The 16,045-nt window shown below is 53.4% G+C and overlaps 1 protein-coding gene across 1 annotated transcript; it reads left to right on the plus strand.

The window, feature by feature from the left end:
- The first annotated feature begins 623 nt into the window (after positions 1 to 623).
- atp5l (ATP synthase, H+ transporting, mitochondrial F0 complex, subunit g) lies at positions 624 to 8,785 on the plus strand. Its single transcript, XM_072486448.1, has 3 exons — positions 624 to 801; positions 5,391 to 5,551; positions 8,609 to 8,785. The coding sequence occupies exons 1-3, from the start codon at positions 738 to 740 to the stop codon at positions 8,705 to 8,707; spliced, it is 324 nt and encodes a 107-aa protein (XP_072342549.1). The 5' UTR covers positions 624 to 737; the 3' UTR covers positions 8,708 to 8,785.
- The last annotated feature ends 7,260 nt before the right edge of the window (positions 8,786 to 16,045 follow it).

Consider the following 16,045-nt stretch of genomic DNA (forward strand, 5'->3'; position numbering starts at 1 on the left):
ACCCAAGTGACCACTCGGTTCACACGTGAAACAATCCAGGGAATGTCGAGCAGAGATTTCGCAGATGTCTTCAAAATCATGAACGGTACTTGCTTCGACCCGTCAGAAGGGTCGGGATAACCTGAAGACATAAATTTGTCGTTATTGGTTATTTAGTGAAGAACCTGAAAACAAGTTTAATAATAACTTTCAAAGGGAAATTCGATAGGTAGCTGAAAGGAAAACATGAACAATTTTGATAAGGGTAAGAATGGCTGATTCTTCGAAAGAGCTGGTACAGGTTTGAAAGGTGAATGGCCTCCTCTTGTGCTGTGCAATTGTTTCATTTTTACCTATGAAATAAACATTAAACATTCTTTTCAGTTTCGATGAATTTAAAGCAGAAATCCATTTTGGAATTATGCTTTGGAATAGTATTTAAAGTTATTTAAATTTATTCAGAATTGTATTTAAAGTCATTTAAATAAATTTATGTAGTACTAAGTCATGCAAATTTATTGAATTGTATTTTAAATTATTTAAATTTATTTAGTTATACTTGGTGTCAGTGAATTGGGTTTGGAGGCTTTCAGTGGGATGTTTGCAGCAACTCCCAGCCAGACACAGACTGGGGCAGGGGCTGTCCACCCAGCTGCCTGCTGGGCGGCGCCGTGGCCAGGACCCCGGTAGCTGTCAGGTCAGGCAGTGCGCTGGTCTGATCAGGCGCGGGGTCTTTCCCGGAGGTGACATTGTCAAAGATGGCGGAGGCGGCGCGGCGGTTGGTGCAGAAAGTGGTGACCGAAGGCCCCAAACTGGCCCTGGGTAAGAGGCGGGGGGAGAGAGAGAGAGAGAGAGAGAGAGAGAGAGAGCGCCCCCCCCCTCCGGGGGTGGGGAGAGCGCGGCGCGATCCCGGGAACAACCCAACCGACCCCCCACGCGTCTCCCACCCACCTGGTCACCACACCGCCTACCGCCCCGCGACAACCCCCCCCCCGCCCCGCGACAACCCCCCCCCCCGCGACAACCCCCCCCCCCCGCGACAACCCCCCCCCCCCCGCGACAACCCCCCCCCGCGACAACCCCCCCCCCCGCGACAACCCCCCCCCGCGACAACCCCCCCCTCCACGCGACAACCCCCCCCCTCCCCGCGACAACCCCCCCCCCCGCGACAACCCCCCCCCCCCCGCGACAACCCCCCCCCCCCCGCGACAACCCCCCCCCCCGCGACAACCCCCCCCCCCGCGACAACCCCCCCCCCCGCGACAACCCCCCCCCCGCGACAACCCCCCCCCCCCGCGACAACCCCCCCCCCCCCGCGACAACCCCCCCCCCCCCGCGACAACCCCCCCCCCCGCGACAACCCCCCCTCCCCGCGACAACCCCCCTCCCCGCGACAACCCCCCTCCCCGCGACAACCCCCCCCCCCGCGACAACCCCCCCCCCGCGACAACCCCCCCTCCCGCGACAACCCCCCCTCCCCGCGACAAACCCCCCTCCCCGCGACAACCCCCCCCTCCCCGCGACAACCCCCCCTCCCCGCGACAACCCCCCCTCCCCGCGACAACCCCCCCTCCCCGCGACAACCCCCCCTCCCCGCGACAACCCCCCCTCCCCGCGACAACCCCCCCTCCCCGCGACAACCCCCCCTCCCCGCGACAACCCCCCCTCCCCGCGACAACCCCCCCTCCCCGCGACAACCCCCCCTCCCCGCGACAACCCCCCCTCCCCGCGACAACCCCCCCTCCCCGCGACAACCCCCCCTCCCCGCGACAACCCCCCCTCCCCGCGACAACCCCCCCTCCCCGCGACAACCCCCCTCCCCGCGACAAACCCCCCCCGCGACAAACCCCCCCCCCCCGCGACAACCCCCCCTCCCCGCGACAACCCCCCCGCGACAACCCCCCCGCGACAACCCCCCCCCCGCGACAACCCCCCCCCCCGCGACAACCCCCCCCCCGCGACAACCCCCCCCCGCGACAACCCCCCCCCCCGCGACAACCCCCCCCCGCGACAACCCCCCCCCGCGACAACCCCCCCCCCGCGACAACCCCCCCCCCGCGACAACCCCCCCCCCGCGACAACCCCCCCCCGCGACAACCCCCCCCCCGCGACAACCCCCCCCGCGACAACCCCCCCCGCGACAAACCCCCCCCCGCGACAACCCCCCCCCGCGACAACCCCCCCCTCCCGCGACAACCCCCTCCCCGCGACCACCCCCTCCCCGCGACCACCCCCTCCCCGCGACCACCCCCTCCCCGCGACGACCCCCTCCCCGCGACGACCCCCTCCCCGCGACGACCCCCTCCCCGCGACGACCCCCTCCCCGCGACGACCCCCTCCCCGCGACGACCCCCTCCCCGCGACGACCCCCTCCCCGCGACGACCCCCTCCCCGCGACGACCCCCTCCCCGCGACGACCCCCTCCCCGCGACGACCCCCTCCCCGCGACGACCCCCTCCCCGCGACGACCCCCTCCCCGCGACGACCCCCTCCCCGCGACGACCCCCTCCCCGCGACGACCCCCTCCCCGCGCCCGCCCCCGCGCCCGCCCCCTCCCCGCGCCCGCCCCCCGCGCCCGCCCCCCGCGCCCGCCCCCCTCCCCGCGACCGCCCCCCTCCCCGCGCCCGCCCCCCTCCCCGCGACCGCCCCCCCTCCCCGCGACCGCCCCCCACCCCCTCCCCGCGACGTCCCCCACCCCCTCCCCGCGACGTCCCCCACCCCCTCCCCGCGACGTCCCCCACCCCCTCCCCGCGACGTCCCCCACCCCCTCCCCGCGACGTCCCCCTCCCCGCGACGTCCCCCACCCCCTCCCCGCGACGTCCCCCACCCCCTCCCCGCGACGTCCCCCACCCCCTCCCCGCGACGTCCCCACCCCCTACCCGCGACGTCCCCCACCCCCTCCCCGCGACGTCCCCCACCCCCTCCCCGCGACGTCCCCCACCCCCTCCCCGCGACGTCCCCCACCCCCTCCCCGCGACGTCCCCCACCCCCTCCCCGCGACGTCCCCCACCCCCTCCCCGCGACCGCCCCCCACCCCCTCCCCGCGACCGCCCCCCACCCCCTCCCCGCGACGTCCCCCACCCCCTCCCCGCGACGTCCCCCACCCGCGACGTCCCCCACCCGCGACGTCCCCCACCCGCGACGTCCCCCTCCCCGCGACGTCCCCCTCCCCGCGACGTCCCCCTCCCCGCGACGTCCCCCACCCCCTCCCCGCGACGTCCCCCACCCCCTCCCCGCGACGTCCCCCACCCCCTCCCCGCGACGTCCCCCACCCCCTCCCCGCGACGTCCCCCACCCCCTCCCCGCGACGTCCCCCACCCCCTCCCCGCGACGTCCCCCACCCCCTCCCCGCGACGTCCCCCACCCCCTCCCCGCGACGTCCCCCACCCCCTCCCCGCGACGTCCCCCACCCCCTCCCCGCGACGTCCCCCACCCCCTCCCCGCGACGTCCCCCACCCCCTCCCCGCGACGTCCCCCACCCCCTCCCCGCGACGTCCCCCACCCCCTCCCCGCGACGTCCCCCACCCCCTCCCCGCGACGTCCCCCACCCCCTCCCCGCGACGTCCCCCACCCCCTCCCCGCGACGTCCCCCACCCCCTCCCCGCGACGTCCCCCACCCCCTCCCCGCGACGTCCCCCACCCCCTCCCCGCGACGTCCCCCACCCCCTCCCCGCGACGTCCCCCACCCCCTCCCCGCGACGTCCCCCACCCCCTCCCCGCGACGTCCCCCACCCCCTCCCCGCGACGTCCCCCACCCCCTCCCCGCGACGTCCCCCACCCCCTCCCCGCGACGTCCCCCACCCCCTCCCCGCGACGTCCCCCACCCCCTCCCCGCGACGTCCCCCACCCCCTCCCCGCGACGTCCCTCACCCCCTCCCCGCGACGTCCCCACCCCCTCCCCGCGACGTCCCCCACCCCCTCCCCGCGACGTCCCCCACCCCCTCCCCGCGACGTCCCCCACCCCCTCCCCGCGACGTCCCCCACCCCCTCCCCGCGACGTCCCCCACCCCCTCCCCGCGACGTCCCCCACCCCCTCCCCGCGACGTCCCCCACCCCCTCCCCGCGACGTCCCCCACCCCCTCCCCGCGACGTCCCCCACCCCCTCCCCGCGACGTCCCCCACCCCCTCCCCGCGACGTCCCCCACCCCCTCCCCGCGACGTCCCCCACCCCCTCCCCGCGACGTCCCCCACCCCCTCCCCGCGACGTCCCCCACCCCCTCCCCGCGACGTCCCCCACCCCCTCCCCGCGACGTCCCCCACCCCCTCCCCGCGACGTCCCCCACCCCCTCCCCGCGACGTCCCCCACCCCCTCCCCGCGACGTCCCCCACCCCCTCCCCGCGACGTCCCCCACCCCCTCCCCGCGACGTCCCCCACCCCCTCCCCGCGACGTCCCCCACCCCCTCCCCGCGACGTCCCCCACCCCCTCCCCGCGACGTCCCCCACCCCCTCCCCGCGACGTCCCCCACCCCCTCCCCGCGACGTCCCCCACCCCCTCCCCGCGACGTCCCCCACCCCCTCCCCGCGACGTCCCCCACCCCCTCCCCGCGACGTCCCCCACCCCCTCCCCGCGACGTCCCCCACCCCCTCCCCGCGACGTCCCCCACCCCCTCCCCGCGACGTCCCCCACCCCCTCCCCGCGACGTCCCCCACCCCCTCCCCGCGACGTCCCTCCCCCGACCGCCCTCCCCGCGACCGCCCCCCCCCGACCGCCCTCCCCCCGACCGCCCTCCCCCCGACCGCCCTCCCCCCGACCGCCCTCCCCCCGACCGCCCTCCCCGCGACCGCCCTCCCCGCGACCGCCCTCCCCGCGACCGCCCTCCCCGCGACCGCCCTCCCCGCGACCGCCCTCCCCGCGACCGCCCTCCCCGCGACCGCCCTCCCCGCGACCGCCCTCCCCGCGACCGCCCTCCCCGCGACCGCCCTCCCCGCGACCGCCCTCCCCGCGACCGCCCTCCCCGCGACCGCCCTCCCCGCGACCGCCCTCCCCGCGACCGCCCTCCCCGCGACCGCCCTCCCCGCGACCGCCCTCCCCGCGACCGCCCTCCCCGCGACCGCCCTCCCCGCGACCGCCCTCCCCGCGACCGCCCTCCCCGCGACCGCCCTCCCCGCGACCGCCCTCCCCGCGACCGCCCTCCCCGCGACCGCCCCCCGCCGCGACCGCCCTCCCCGCGACCCCCCCCGCCCTCCCCGCGACCCCCCCCCGCCCTGCTGCCAGCAGCTCACTTGACCCAGCGCCCCCTCCCCTCGCCCCATCGGCAACCCCGCCATCTCCCCCTTTTTCCAGCATCTCGGCTACCGCTGCGACCGCTCTGCTTGCCCCAGTTGAGCCTCCCCGACCACCCCCTCCCACCACTGCCGCCTCCTCTATCAAAGATGTTGAGTCTATGTTTATGAATTGTTTTTTTTGTAGCTGCTGTTAATTACTCTAAGCCGCGTGCGGCTACCTTCTGGAAATATGCTCGGGTGGAGCTGACTCCTCCAACTCCTGGAGAAATCCCAGTGGCTGTTGAAAGCTTCAAGAAGCTTGTGGCATCATATAAGGCTGGGCAATACAAACATGCAACTGTAAAGGTAATAAAAATAGATAGTGCTTGGAATACTCAGCAGGTCAACTGTGAAGGTAACAGTTGTGATTAACATTTGTGACGAGCTTGTGTGTTTAATAATAAAAAAGGCATGTTTGTTGTAGTGACTGGACCTGGTTGGTTTACACAAAACTAGTTCTGGCGAGTGTGTGTAAGCTCCAGCAATTCATTACCGTGTAGCCTCTTAACCGATAAATGGTTTCTCATGAAGGTTGCGTTATTCAGAAAACACTTTCTTGAGATTCCAAGCCAATAATTACCCTTTTGTAAATTTAATTTACAGCATTTCGCGCTTCAGAAAGACACGGAATTAACTTGATTTTTTTTTTTGACCTTCATCTTTGTTGTTTGGTTAAAGTGGCTAATTTAGGGGGAGACGGCGGTGTAGTGGCAATGTCACTGGGCTGGTAATCCAGAGGTGGGAATGTGGGTTCAAATCCCACCACGGCAGCTGGTGGAATTGAAATTCAGTTTATAAAATCTGGAATTAGAAGCTCATCTCAGTGATAATAACCCTGAAACTGTTGTTGATTGTGTAAAAACCCATCTGGTTTGGCCTACATGTGACTCCGGACCCACAGCAATGCGTTGACTCTTGACTGCCCTCTGAAATAGCCTAGGAAGTGTCTTGGGCAATACAGGATGGGCAACAAATGCTGACCTTGCCAGCAATGCCCATATCCCATGAAAGAATAATTTTAAAACAAATGTAGAATTAAATATTGTTTTATTGGAGCCACGAAACTACATCTCAGCCAGAAGTGAAAGACAGTCTATGTACTCTCACCTCTCTTCCTGCCACTAGAGGTAGCCATGAGGCCACTAGGGTTGCATATTTTCTCTGAATTCTCTTTCTTGAGATTCAGGAGGTTCTTATGGATAATCTGTTGAAGATTGAGAGGCCTCTCTATGCTGGAGGTGTACGAATTCACTGGTGCTGGTGTTAGTATATTTTTTTAATATAAATTGCTTGAGAGGTTCTTTTTGGCCCAAACTGCAATATGACCTCGCGGAAACCTGAATATCAACATTAACAATGTGTTATAAACTGTCTGTAAGAATTGCGAGCAACTGGCCGTTCAGCAAATAAACCCTTACCATAGAAACAAATGTAATTCCTGTATTAGAAACCCAAAATACTGGAATATTCAGATCAGGCAGGATCTGAGGAGAGTGAAACAGAGTTAACATTTCATAGAATCATAGAATTTACAGTGCAGAAGGAGGCCATTCGGACCATCGAGTCTGCGCCAGCCCTAGGAAAGAGCTCCCTACTTAAGGCCACTCAAGTCCAATATGACTCATCTTTATAACTGATGTGCTGGGTTTTATGCTATTGAAAAGGCGGGGTTGGGGAGGGTTGCGTATCACCTCACTGACATGTTCACCTTGTTTGAACATTTGCTTTTTGAAAAGTATCTAATTCTTCACTAAAATTCTTGTCTTCAATAGTCCAGTGTATAAGTGCATTGTGCATTGTCAGGTTGGGATGCAAGGTTTCAGTCTCATCCCTAGGTTATGCTGACTTCTACTGTGCGGCATGTAGGGTTTAGCAGTTGCCCTAGGCTAGAGAGTGGAGGCATCTGCCAACATTCATACTCCCAATTGTTAAATGATCCCTATTGGAAAGTGTGTACATGTGGGCAGGGTGAGGTGCAGGGGCAATGGAATCCCCACACAATAATCATCTAGAAGGTTATCTCTTGTCATTTTAGCAGACAGGTGTGGGCTAGAAACTGGACTCCTGATGTCTCTGGAACATTTCCCGTTTATAGTGGTGGTGGGGGGGGGGCAAATCTTACCTCAGTGTGTCCTTTGCACTCTGGCCTTATCTCACTGTGTTCTTTGCACTCTGATCTCTGGCTTTCCAATTGCTGCACGTGAGGATGTATGAAAAATTGCTTCAAAATCTTAATTTGGTTGCATTTCAATGATTCTCTCCTAGTTTTTTTGTGTCAAATGGATGTATTCCAGGTAGAATAAGTGAAGAGATGCCCAATTTATGTGAAACGTAAATAAAACCTTTTGTGCAAACTAATAGAAATGGAAACCAAATTGTTTAATGTTTATGAAATGCAATCTCTCAGCCCAGGCATTCTGATGTAAGCCTCTTTATTATTCAAAACTGCCGGACTCCCATCGTTATTCTATCTGGTATCAATAGTTTTCCCCAAACTTGAGATTAACCTGAGAAAATTGCAGTGACATTCCTTTTCTTTGAGGAGATGATATTTTCAGAGTTGGTAGTCTCTCATTGTTGTCTCTTCCATTCATATGCAAATACACTGTGCCATCTGCTCCTGCTGCTGACTTTGCAGGTCCCAGAATGAGTACTGGTTAAATGAACTGTATAAATAGTGATATTTGGAGCCCTCCTTGTGTAAGACTATTGAAAGATGAAAATATAAGAGCGTTTGACTGTAGGATTTTGAGTTTCTTGGCTACGCTGTTCATTGGTGCCAAAACTGGGTGAATAGTCCAAAGAGTAGTCCAAACTGATCTGATCTCTTCCCCCCCCCCCCCCCCCCCCCCGCAATTAATAATTGCATCTTATTTAATTAATTTTTTTCAAGGGAGGGAAATCTTGCTTTTGGGCTTTTTTCCATACACACAGCTGTTTCCCCTGATTCTGGGACTTGCACATTGCTGAGAGAGACCAGCTGGAGGGTTAATTTACATATGAATTGAGGCATTAACAATGGACAACACAAAGTTTGAGAATTGCATTGAAATCCTTTCGGATGGTCTTGTGTTGGGGAACACCGTAAATGAGAATTCTGTTCTAAGTTGGGGCGAATTCTTCAATGCGGATAAATTAGGAGATCATCAGTGTTCAAGAAACTTGACACCCAGTTGATGCAGCTATGTTGACCTAGACACTTCTTATCCTCGCTGTGTTAAAGTTGAACTTTGTTGCATTCAATCTTATTCTTTCCAGCCACTTGTAAGCCTCCCATGTTTCCTCACTTCTACATCCTTCAGGTTTGTAACGTTGCAACTCCTAACGACTGCCTCCAGTTTTACCTTGTCTTCTGTTTTGCAGGATGCCGTGAGGAACGCACTTGTGGCCACAGAAATTGTGATGTGGTTTTACATTGGCGAGGTCATTGGCCGAGGAAGCCTGATTGGATATAACGTCTGAACCTTACCCTGTGTTGGACCAGCATTCCGTTGTAAATGAATTATATTTCAAATTAAATAAAGCCATTAATAGGATTTAGAGCACTTTGGCATTGCCTTTTATTTCATGCATTGCACTTTAGTGAATTATTTTATGTCTTGAGATGAAGGATGTACATGCCAAGATATTTTTCTGCTTCTGGAACTGATCAGATGAGATTCAGTAAAGCTCCACTTACTTTGCTCTAGTTGTGTCTAAACGGTAATCTAATTAATGGCAGCCAACACTGCATTGTTGTGAATCTTAAAAACTTTTTTGTTTGAGTTTGCTAGTTTGTACTAAACTGTGAGTAGTTCTGTTCCAGATTCAATAGAGACTGGGTTGAGACTGCCAGACGTATTTCACATGGAACTCTTAGCTGGTGCAGAAGAGTTTTGGTTTTTTTTGCCCAACTAATCAAGTTTGAAATCTAGCTCGCGTTTCAAAAACTGAGCAGTTGTCTTTTTTTAAATTCATACAGTAATTTGTGACTAAACAAGACTACGTGTGTACCAATGATCTGCAGTGATTGCACAGTGCACTGGTGGACTATGCCTGTTAATATTTAATTATTTCCTTTCAGCGAGGACCTGCTCTATTGACTGAAATGCCAATGTTTCCAAAATGTTTTTTTTTGTTCCTTTAATATGCGAGAAAAAAATGTGGCACTGTTTTTATTCACCTAATTATCATTCTTTAGAAGTTCTAGGAGAGGGAAGGATATTTGAACTCCAGCGTATCTTTGCACCCTCTCAGCTGAGCGTTATTTAACTGAAGTTGCTGTGAGCTCAGGTAAGGATCTCTGTTTTGGAATTGTTCGGATTGGGATGCAAAGCATTCTATCTCGTGGGATGCCTAAGAATTGTTGGAACTGCTCCTAATAATAATCTTTATTATTATAATAATCTTTATCGTCACAAGTAGGCTTACATTAACACTGCAATGAAGTTACTGTGAAAATCCCCTCGTCGCCACACTCCGGCGCCTGTTCGGGTACACAGAGGGAGAATTCAGAATGTCCGAATTACCTAACAAGCACTTCTTTCGGGACTTGTGGGAGGAAACCGGAGCACCTGGAGGAAACTCATGCATACACGGAGAGAACGTGCTGCCTCTGCACAGACAGTGACCCACAGCTATATGACTGTTTGGGGGATCAGATGAAGGAGAATTTGAGTTGTGGGGAGAGACTGGAGAAGAGAAGAATTCTTGCCTCTTGCTGAGGCACGTTCATCCCGAGGCTGAACGCTTCTGAATTTCTCTTGTCTTTGCTGGCTAGATTGTCCTCTTTACATAGCTTTTATCAGAAAGCCAAGATGAATGGTTGAAAAGAGATGGTGGAATAAATTTAGAAGTTGTGTTTGGGTTTTAAAAAACTGAGTTGTAAGAGGGAAATAAATGAGTTGAGTTCTGCAGCTCTGACATCTTGGGAGAGGTACTATAGGTAGTTGTTTGCTGAGTTCATTTCAAACATGGTATAGTGTGTAAGATGGTTTGTGTTTGGTAATGAGATGGACCACTGGAAAATGAGGCTGGAAAAGTAGTAATAGGAAACAAGAAATGGCAGAGGAACTGAATAGTTACTTTGCATCAGTCTTCACGGTGGAAGACACCAGTGGAATACCAGAACTTCTGGAGAATCAGGGGGCAGAGGTGAGTATAGTGGCCATCACTAAGGAAAAGGTTCTGGGGAAGCTGAAAGATCTTAAGGTGGATAAATCACCTGGACCGCATGGACTACACCCCAGGGTTCTAAACGAGATATCTGTGGAGTTTGTGAAAGCGGTGGTGGTATTTTAGGAATGGCTGGAGGCAGGGAGGGTCCTAGAGGACTGGAAAATGGCTAATGTAACACCGCTGTTTAAGAAGGGAGGGAGGCAGAAATCGGGAAATTATAGGCCGGTTAGCCTGACCTCGTCATTGGTAAGATGTTAGAGTCCATTATTAAACATGAGATCGCGGAGTACTTGGAAGTGCATGATAAAATAAGACTGAATCAGCACGGCTTCGTCAAGGGGAAGTCATGTCTGACAAATTAGAGTTCTTTCAGAAGGTACGAGAAAGTTAGACAAAGGAGAACCAGTGGACGCAATCTAATTAGATTTCTAGAAGGCCTTTGACAAGGCTGTTAAATAAGGTAAGAGCCCATAGTCATAAGGGTATGCTCCTGGCATGGATAGAGGATTGGCTGACTGGCAGAAGGCAGAGAGTGGGGATAAAGGATTTTTCAGGATGGCAGCTGGTCACTAATGGTGTGCCTCAGGTGTCGGTGCCTGGACCACATCTTTTCACAATATACATTAATGATCTGGAAGAAGGAACTGAAGGCATTGTTGCAGTTTGCAGATGATGCAAAGATATGCAGAGGGACAAGTAGTATTGAGGAAGCGGGGGGGGGGATGCAGAAGGACTTGGACAGGCTAGGAGAGTGGGCAAAGAAGTGGCAGATGGATTACAATGTGGAAAATTGAGGTTATGCACTTTGGTAGGAAGAATGGAGGCATAGACTATTTTCTGAATGGGTAAAGGTTTAGGAAATCAGAAGCACAAAGGGACTTAGGAGTTTTATTTCAAGATTCTCTTAAGATTAACTTTGGGTTCAGTCGGCAGTTAGGAAGGCAAATGCGATGTTAGCATTCATGTCAAGAGGGTAGAATACAAGAACAGGGATGTACTTCAGAGGTTGCATAAGGCGCTGGTCAGATCCCTTTTGGAGTATTGTGAGCAGTTTTTGTATATAAGGAAGGATGTGCTGGCCTTGGAAATGGTCCATAGGAGGTTGACAAGATTGATCCTTGGAATTAAGAATTTGCCATATGGGGAGTGGTTGAGGACTCTGGATCTGCATTTGGAGTTTAGAAGGATGAGGGAGGATTTTATTGAAACTTAAACAGGATACAGCGAGGCCTGGATAGAGTGGACGTGGAGAGGATGTTTCCATTAGCAGGAAAAATTAGAACCAGAGACCACAGCCTCAGACTGAAGGGACGATCCTTTAAAACAGAGATGAGGAGGACTTTCTTCAGCCAGAGGGTGGTGAATCTGTGGAACTCTTTGCCGCAGAAGGCTGTGGAGGCCAAATCACTGAGTATCGTTAAAACAGAGATAGATAGGTTCTTGATTAATAAGAGGATCAAGGGTTGTGGGGAGAAGGCAGGAGAATGGGGATGAGAAAGATATCAACCATGATTGAATGGCGGAGCAGACCCGATTGGCCGAATGACCACCTTCTGCTCCTTGTGGTCTAATAGAGTTTGTAGAATAACTTGACCAATAATAAAACACGACCAAGAAAGGAGGACGAAAAATAAACTGGAAGTGACTTCAGATGAAACTTTAATAGTATCATGCCAAAGAAGATGAGTGAAGAGTTTCAATGTGTTAATGTAAGCTACTTGTGACAATAAATATTATTATTATTGAGAGTAGAATTTGGGGGGGGGGGGGGGAGAGTAAATTTTCTTGATGCAAGCTCCAGGAGTGTCAGTGGATGAAGGACCATTGGTGGAATGGAGAGTTGTTTGAGATTTACAAAATGTATAACTCTCTGAAGAATTCAAAAGGACCATTCCCCCCCACCCCCCACAGGAAATTGGGTGGAGACCCATCTAGTGATCGGCCAATCTGCTGCAAGAGAATTAGATATTATGAGCACTGAGGGAGATTGCATGTTAAGTGGGTTTAAATGACAAGGTGTTTGGGTTTCTAATGTAACAGCGGTTATATTCTCTGAATTTCTTGCAATATTGTGTGGCTTCTTTGGAGAAAGAACTATTTCCATGGCTACGAGGAAGGAGTAGGAGAGTAAGAATAACTGGAAAGTTGTTTCAGAGATGTGATGAGTAGAATGGCCGTCTCCTGTGCTACATGATTCTAGGATCAGACTCTGGGCATCTTGTTTGTCGTCAAGTCTTGATGGAATTGCCTGACTTGGTTCTTCAGTCTCCAGATTAGAGTTTCGTACGATGAATTCTGCAGTACAGGCTATGGTCTGATATCTGTATAACCCTACCTGAAAGTGAGGTGCTGACATGTCTAGATTTTAGCAGTATCCAGGCAATCTGTCCTTTAACCCCGTTTTCCCTCAGACAATCTGCCATGCGGAGAAAGCTAAATGCAACTGTTGGTCACTATTAGATTAACTGGCATTCTTTAGTTACTGTTGATATCGTCTTTTGTTAGCTACCTCTGCACTGCATAGCTATTTGCAGTTGTTTCATCAAGTGATCCATGGATCTTGAATGCAGTTGTCTGACTAAATCTAGTGTGGTGGTTGGGCAGTGATTTACAAATGTATACAATTGCACCAAGACTGAAGTCTTTGGATAGCAAGAGCTTTGAATCAGCAGACTGTCACCCTTCCTCAAATGAGCCCACACACAATGTATAATTGATCCATGATTTCTGGTTTATTGTAATATAAGCTCTTTCCTTTGACCCTGGAGATTAATTTCTCTCCCTGGGACTACACATCCCATTCTCTGTGCTCCTGAAAATGCTGATTCCGGGATGCAGACATAAGAGCATAAGAACTAGGAACAGGAGTAGGCCATCTGGCCCCTCGAGCCTGCTCCGCCATTCAATGAGATCATGGCTGATCTTTGTGGACTCCGCTCCACTCTCCGGCCCGTACACCATATCCCCGAATCCCTTTATTCTTTAGAAAGGTATCTATCTTTTTCTTAAAAACGTTTAAAGAAGGAGCCTCAACTGCTTCACTTGGCAAGGAATTCCAGAGATTCACAACCCTTTGGGTGAAGAAGTTCCTCCTAAACTCGGTCCTAAATCTACTTCCCCTTATTTTGAGGCTATGCCCCCTGGTTCTGCTTTCCCCGACCAGTGGAAACAACCTGCCCGCATCTATCCTATCTATTCCCGTCATAATTTTATATGTTTCAATAAGATCCCCCCGCATCCTTCTAAACTCGAATGAGTACAGTCCCAGTCTACTCAACCTCTCGTCATAATCTAATCCCCATAACTCCGGGATCAACCTAGTGAATCTCCTCTGCACTCCCTCCAGTGCCAATATGTCCTTTCTCAGGTAAGGAGACCAAAACTGAACACAATACTCCAGATGTGGCCTGGCCCTGATGGGCCCAGCCCCACGAGCGTCGGGAACCTTGTGTACTTTAAGGCTTTAAAAAAGACATTGCAACAGATATGAGCCACTCTGTGTCACCCCCCCCCCCCCCCCCCCAAAGGCTTCCCAGGTATTCAGTTAGAATGCAGACCTGTACCTCGCCTTCATTTACCAAATTTGCTTTTATATCCCTTGGTCAGATGCTTAGCTTACCTTGGTTTTGCAGTTTTCATTTGATCCTTGCATACTAGACACAGTGGTCAGCAGCTGGAGGTAGTAAAAACTAAACTAGCTGAGGGCAGGCTTGACCACTCGTGTATTTTACATAGTAACATTGTTGGGAAGTGGAAGCCCTCCCCACCAGAGTGCGCACACAAGCAGTGAAAGTCTATTGTAGTATTCTTATCCACTGATTAAGATTGCCAAAACATCTCAGAAGCTGAACATTCCTGGTCTACAAGGCACAGATCCACATGAGATTGCACACTTACCAACTGAAACATTCAGCTTGGACAGTTGTGTGTAAGCAGTATTTGCAACTGGGCTTTTAGAAGACCATTTAGTAAGTTCAGCTTAACTGTTCACCTATCTACCTGAGGTTCTGCCTTCTGATTGTTTACGTTTGAACCTGGTGAGTGAATGAATGGTGAGCTGGTCAACAATTATAGCTAACTACATCCTATTGTAGCTGTTCTGCCTTGTTCTGGAGATGTTGGTTTTTACAGTAGCTTTACCACTGCTCTGGCCAAGATTAAATTTGGGACTGCTTTCTTTGGCTCAGTGTTGGACCGCGCATTATTACGTGTCATTGAAGAACTTTGAACATAGTTGGTATAAGAATTATTTCACAATGTTTCAACATACTTGTGGATTTAGGTCCCAGCTGAAACTTTTTGCTTAACCTAGGCTGACTTGATGGTGCAGGAGTGAGGGAATGCTGCATAATCGGAAGTGCCATGTTTTCGTTGGGATAATAGACCTCGGCATTATCTGTCTATTGCAGTTCCAGTAGCTATTACAAGGTTGATGGCACTAATTAAAGAAGCCTTCTCATTGGCAAACATGTCACTGAAAATGGATCAAATAGTACACCCCAAACTGTTTCTGGGATCCTCTCATTGTAGTTACCGACTTGAATCACGGCACTACAAAGTAATTGGCTATTTAAATGCTAATTTATTTTCCATCTGGATTAGAACTTCAGGATAAAATGTCATTTAGGTTGGTAGACCTCAAAGAAAGACGTGCATTTAAATGGTGCTTTTCACCATCACTGGACAACTCAAAGCGCTTTACAGCCAATTAAGTAATTTTTATAAATAAAGTGTGGCCACTGTTGAAATGTAGGAAAAGTGGCAGCCAATTTGTGCACAGCAAGCTCCCACAGGTGGCAATGTAATAATGACTGGATCATCTGTTTTTCTGATGTTGATTGAGGGACAGATATTGACCAGGACATTGGGGATCACTCCCCTGCTGCTGTTCAAACTGTGCTTGGATCCAGCATGCTTGGTCTACAGCTGAGGAAGGAGGTGCTGTCATTTGGATGACAAACCGCTAAATCAATGTGCTTCCCTGACCCAACATTTCCTCCTGGTGTCCAGGTTTCCAAGGCAATAAGGCCGTCTAATTGTACTAATCAGATTTGAAAATCTTAAAGTAAGAGGTTGCAGCACAAGTGAGCTGCACGTGGCCCTTGAGCAAAGATTCACTGAAAAACCTCTTGGATGATTGCATATATTGTGTGCATTATTGCTACAGAAAGTTGGAAAAGATGCCATTATCAGCTTAGTCTAGATACCATGGTTAGGTTAATGCACCATGTAGAATACAGCATGTGTGTCTATACAAGTGACACCAGTCTAATCAGATTGCCATGTATGTTTATGGTTGAGTATCATCTTTGCCTGCAGGCATCATTAGGCACTGCTGATGCCAGGTTCCTTTTCTACACTAGATTCCGATGAATGTGACCCAGGTGAGAGATTACTAAATACGTTGCAGTACTCATTGATGGTATTTTTTAATTCTAGCCAATGAGTAAGGGACGATTTATTTTTAGTAAACTTTGCTTTGTACCATAATCTACTTTGTGTTTATAGATTCTCTCACTGTCCTCATTAGATTTGGTACTCTAATTTTATTTTTAATCTAGAGTACCCACATTTTTTTTCCCAATTAAGGGCAATTTAGCATGGCCAATCCATCTTTTTTGGGTTGTGGGGGTGAGGCCCACA

Source organism: Scyliorhinus torazame, chromosome 21 (genome assembly GCF_047496885.1).
Source record: "Scyliorhinus torazame isolate Kashiwa2021f chromosome 21, sScyTor2.1, whole genome shotgun sequence".
NCBI lineage: Eukaryota > Metazoa > Chordata > Chondrichthyes > Carcharhiniformes > Scyliorhinidae > Scyliorhinus > Scyliorhinus torazame.

What these genes read in the sequence shown, in the direction of transcription:
- atp5l (XM_072486448.1), top strand. Translation starts at nt 738, where the DNA reads ATGGCGGAGGCGGCGCGGCGGTTGGTGCAGAAAGTGGTGACCGAAGGC. An exon ending in AGGCCCCAAACTGGCCCTGG is followed by an intron (nt 802 to 5,390) that starts GTAAGAGGCGGG and finishes TTTTTTTTGTAG; the next exon opens with CTGCTGTTAATTACTCTAAG. An exon ending in ACAAACATGCAACTGTAAAG is followed by an intron (nt 5,552 to 8,608) that starts GTAATAAAAATA and finishes TCTGTTTTGCAG; the next exon opens with GATGCCGTGAGGAACGCACT.